Source organism: Cucurbita moschata, unplaced genomic scaffold (genome assembly GCF_002738365.1).
Source record: "Cucurbita moschata cultivar Rifu unplaced genomic scaffold, Cmos_1.0 Cmo_Scf00003, whole genome shotgun sequence".
In the NCBI taxonomy this organism is placed as follows: Eukaryota; Viridiplantae; Streptophyta; class Magnoliopsida; order Cucurbitales; family Cucurbitaceae; genus Cucurbita; species Cucurbita moschata.
The window spans coordinates 6,803,566-6,808,901 of NW_019268519.1; the positions used below are offsets into that span (position 1 = coordinate 6,803,566).

General features: G+C 40.9%; 1 protein-coding gene across 1 annotated transcript in view; it reads right to left on the minus strand.

Annotated features, from left to right (window-relative positions):
* Window positions 1–4,033: 4,033 nt before the first annotated feature.
* LOC111434816 overlaps window positions 4,034–5,336 on the minus strand; it is a 3,012-nt gene continuing 1,709 nt past the window's right edge. Inside the window, exons 5-7 of the mRNA XM_023072200.1 lie at window positions 4,674–5,010; window positions 4,251–4,352; window positions 4,034–4,168 (exon numbers count right to left, since the gene is read on the minus strand). Coding sequence (XP_022927968.1) covers window positions 4,034–4,168; window positions 4,251–4,352; window positions 4,674–5,010 — 574 coding nt within the window. The remainder of the gene's footprint in view (window positions 4,169–4,250; window positions 4,353–4,673; window positions 5,011–5,336) is intronic.

Sequence of the window (5,336 nt, forward strand, 5' to 3'; positions counted from 1 at the left end):
TAAGGAGGATAGAGAAATAGAGACAAAGAATTGCGATAATCGGGTGAGAACGTCGTGAGAGTGGAAGACACACTAGAATGGAGTCACAACCAGATGAAATACCAAAGAGGAAGATGTCGAGCTAGTATGTAAGGAGGATAGAGAAATAGAGACAAAGAATTGCGATGATCAGGTGAGAAAGACGATCTTACTAGTTGGATAGGAATCTGAGTCGAGTGACCAATTAACAACCGAGCTTCAGCTCAGATCTACAAAGCCAAGACCCGCCTGCATTAAACACATCTTCAACCCAAGCAACCTGCGCCTGCAGCAACCCGTGCCTCAACCTACACATGCGTCAGTGTCTCGTTGCGCAACATGTCACACATGCAACCAAAAATCCTCTCAGCTTACACGACTCAGTCGTCTCAACTTCAGTTCGGCTCCGCGGCTCAAAAACTAGTCCTCCGACTCGATAAAAGGTATTTTGTCTAATTTTCAACGTTTCGACCATCCCAAATCTGATTTTGATTCTAATTAAGGTAATTGAGGTTAGTATAATGTCTTATTTCACAAATTCATGTTAAATTATATTAGAATTTTGAAATGCTAACGAAATGAGATGGACATCTTAATAGGAAACGACTAGCGGTGATAATTGGAGCAATTTTGAGGAACAGACGACAAGCGTACTCTAATTTAGGGAAACACCGGCTAAGGCCAACCAAGTAAGTGACCTTACTATCGAATAGGTTGGAAGACTTGTTTGATGTATGACTACATGTGCCTAGTAACCCTTGCTCGTGTCATTTATGTTTTATATTTATGATGCTATGATTATATTATATGATAATGTATGATGTATAACGTATGATGACATGAATAAGTTATATGAAGATGCCATATGATATTATATGATATTATATGATGTTATTTTCATATTAAGATGAAATGCATGTTTTAAATGTCATGCTGATTATGACCATTATTGTAACGCCCGCTCATCGTCAACGCGATTAACAGGGGTTACCACCATCAACGACAACATACTCTAACACCCAATCATAATCTCAACATATTTAAAAAACATTCAGTAAAACATTTAAAACCAATGCTATTTAAACTTAAATCAACCGAAGTAAATTCTTGACAGCGAAAACATAAATATACAAAACAGACACAGACATGGATTCCCAGTAGTCTTCAGTCCGCTGGTCTCGTCCTCGGTTGGCCTGCATCATCTAAATCTGGAAAGAAAAGTTATAATAATTTTGATGAGTAATTAGATTACTCAGTAAGTAGCTAGCTTATCATTCAAGAGTTCATAACTAATCTTTCCAGATGTTTTTAGGTTTTATTCATCATTGACTCCTAGTTCTCTTACTAGGGTCATCTGTTCGTTAATGAGGTATCTCAGCTACCTCCAGCTAGGTTACTGACTCTCTCTCGATATGCTTATCTAGAATTTTCGGACTCGTATGTAAGACTCGCTCTCGGTCAAATACGGCCCGTCTACTAATTGCTCTGGCGGCCTGATTATCTCATATACCAACGGTCAGGAGTACTCATGCTCCCTGACTTAGCACACAGCGCGTTGGCCAGGAACTCCGCGGGAATTAGTAGACTATCATACTCAGTAAATAAGCCATAGCTCAACCACCAATAAGCATATCTAGAATCATAACCTTTCCGTTAACATGCATAACATACTCACAGTTACTGCATGCTTTCATACATGTATCATGATCAACACGTAGAACATTCTGACAATCGTTTATATCACGCTTACATCACAGGCAAGCAGTCACAATATACAATAANCCTTTTAAGAACTTTCGTCCTCGAAAGTTTACAATTCCCTAAACAAGTATGGATAATCTCGTTTAAACTCCTCTTCTCTTTCCCAAGTAGCTTCATTCACTTGCTGATTCTTCCATAAAATTTTAACAAAGGGGATATCTCTGCTACGCAAAGATCTCACTTCCCGTGCTAAGATTTTCATGGGCTGTTCTTCGTAGCTTAAATCCTCCTTTAACTCCAAATCTTCATAACGAAGAATATGCCTAGGGTCTGCAACATACCTCCTCAGCATCGAAACATGAAAAACATTATGTACAGCATCCAACGCTGGTGGTAATGTCAATCTATAGGCTACTGGGCCAACTCTTTCGAGGATCTCAAAAGGTCCTATAAAACATGGACTGAGCTTCCCCTTTCTACCAAATCGCAAAACACCATGAACGGGTGCAATCTTCAGGAACACATGATCCCCTACCTCAAACTCTAGATCCTTCCTTCTGATATCTGCATAACTCTTCTGACGACTTTGAACGATCAGAATTCTTTTCCTAATCTTCTGTATTGCCTCATTGGCTATTCGTAACAAGTTTGGATCCAACTACTATTTTCTATCTACCTCATTCCAATAAATCGAAGTTCGACACCTCCATCCATAACATGTCTAAAAAGAATCATCGGAATGGTTGCCTGAGAACTATTGTTATAGGCAAATTTAACCAGATACAGGTAGGTGTCCCAACCGCCAGCAAAATCATGTACACATGTCCTCAAGAATTTGATTTAATCTCTCAGTATGTCCCTCTGTTTGAGGATGAAACGTTATCCTAAACTTCAGTTGTATACCAAGGGCTTCCTGAAGACTCTTCCAGAATCGAGAAGTAAACCGCGTATCCCTATCTGACACCACAGAAACTGGTACACCATGCAACCTTACAATCTCCTTTAAATACAATTGTGCCCACTTGTCAACCGAATATGTAGACTTGCCTGGTATAAAATGGGCTGTTTTAGTTAATCTATCCACAACGACCCATATCACTGTAAACCCTAACTGGGTTCTAGGTAGTCCTGTAATGAAATCCATAGTCACTTCTTCCCACTTCCACTGAGGCACATTTAAAGGTTGCAATAATCCAGCTGGTTTCTGTCTAGGTGCCTTAACTTGTTGACAAGTTAAACACCTACTCACACATTCAGCAACATCTTTCTTCATCCCAGGCCACCAAAAGCATGTTTTCAAATCCTGATACATTTTTGTGGCACCTGGATGCACAGTATAGAGCGACTCATGCGCCTCAGATAGAATCTTCCTCTTGATCTCTACATCATTTGGCACACAAGTTCGGTTCTGCCACTTCAAACATCCATCACCCGTTATCCAGAAATCCTTGATTTGTTCAGTCTCAAGTTGCCTCACAACTTTTGAAAAATAAGGGTCCCTTTGCTGACCCCGAATAATTTGTTCCTGCAACGTCGGACAAATAGTTATAAGAGCTAGCTGAGCTGCCGCTTTCCTGACCAAGACAGCTATCTGGGCTCGTTCAAACTCCATCTGAATGTTGTGTTGTCTCATTAGCATTGCAGATGAGTGAGCTGTCTTACGACTCAAGGCATCAGCTACCACATTGGCTTTACCAGGATGATGTAGGATCTCCACATCATAATCTTTTACCAATTCCAACCACCGACGTTGCCTCATGTTAAGCTCTTTCTGGGTGAACAGATATTTAAGACTCTTATGATCCGTATATACTTGTATCCTCTCACCGTATAAATAATGTCTCCATATCTTCAGAGCAAACACCACAGCAGCTAATTCTAAATCATGAGTTGGGTAACTGCGTTCATAATCCTTTAATTGCCGAGAGGCATAAGCAATAACTCTCCCGTTTTGCATAAGTACGCACCCCAACCCATGCTTAGAGGCATCACTATAAATTACTAGGTTTCCAGTACCGTCAGGTACAATAAGCACTGGGGCTGACGCTAATCTTTCCTTGAGTTCCTGAAAACTACTTTCACAAGCTCGACTCTAATCAAATTTCTTCCGTTTTCGGGTTAACTGAGTCAGTGGTGCAGCAATCCTTGCAAAGTCTTTAATAAAGCGCCTGTAATATCCGGCTAAACCCAGAAAACTTCTCACCTCAGTAACTGTAGTTGGTCGAACCCAACCTATAANGGGTGGCAGCATCTAATTCCACAGTAGTATTATAAGCAGTAACAAGTTTTAAAAAGCATGGGCAGACACTAATCCCTACATCTCTGTCCTCAAACCAAGGATAAAGAGATCTATCTTTTCTTTCTCAGTAGCATCCATATGAGGAACAAACCTGGATAATCGTGTGAACTCCACTTCATACTTCTCTATTGACATATTACCCTGCTCCAGCTGCATAAAGACCTTTCGGTTTCATAATTTTNGGATCAACAGTTATACCATCCTTGGATACCACATGACCAAGGAATACTACCTTTTGAAGCCAAAACTGGCATTTTGAGAACTTGGCATATAATCTTTGTTTACGTAGAACCAACAAAACCTTCCTCAAATGTTCTGCATGTTCATCGTTTGTCTTGGAATAAACCAAGATATCATCAATGAACACAATGACAAAAGNAGACCTTTCGGTTTCATAATTTTACTAGAGCAGGATAGTATTTCTCACAAAATTCATGTTTAAATGCTGCCCATGAAATTGGGACTCCACTAGCCTCCATCTTTGGCTTCTTTGGTTTCACCAAAAATGGGCTGGTCCCTCCAACATATACATGACGCACAGCATCTTATGACTCCCTGGGCAGTTGAAGAATGTANTTCATCGTTTGTCTTGGAATAAACCAAGATATCATCAATGAACACAATGACAAAAGAATCCAGAAAAATCCTGGAATACCCGATTCATCAGCTCCATAAACACTGCAGGGGCATTAGTCAAGCCAAAGGACATCACAACAAGCTCATAATGCCCATACCGAGTACGAAAAACTGTCTTCGGTACGTCATCTTCTTTGACTCTTATCTGGTGATAACCAGAACGAAGGTCAATCTTCGAAAATACCGCTGCCCCTTGAAGCTGGTCAAACAAGTCATCAATTCGCGGCAAGGGATACTTATTTTTAATGGTCACCTTATTCAGCTCCCTATAATCAGTATAGAGACGGAGTGTACCGTCCTTCTTCTTCACAAACAACACGAGCTCCCCACGGTGACACACTAGGTCGTATGAACCCCTGGTTCAACAATTCTTGCAGTTGCAATTTCAACTCTTTCAATTCCGTGGGNGTCACTACCGTTGTACCAGGTAGCTCCTTCGAAATTGTTGGAGGTATCGCTACCTGAACACCTACTTATGCTTCAGGCACTAGAGTCACATGGCTAGGTACAGGTGCTGTCGGAGCCGCCCACCTTCCAAAAACAGCAAAAGCTATCTGTACCACCTAATCCATTCGGCTCTGCACCGCTTGATTCACTTAACTTTGAATCAGCGATTGCAAGGCCTCCAGAGTAATAACAACAGTCGGCTGATCTCTAGATGCCGACTGAGAAGTAGTCTCCG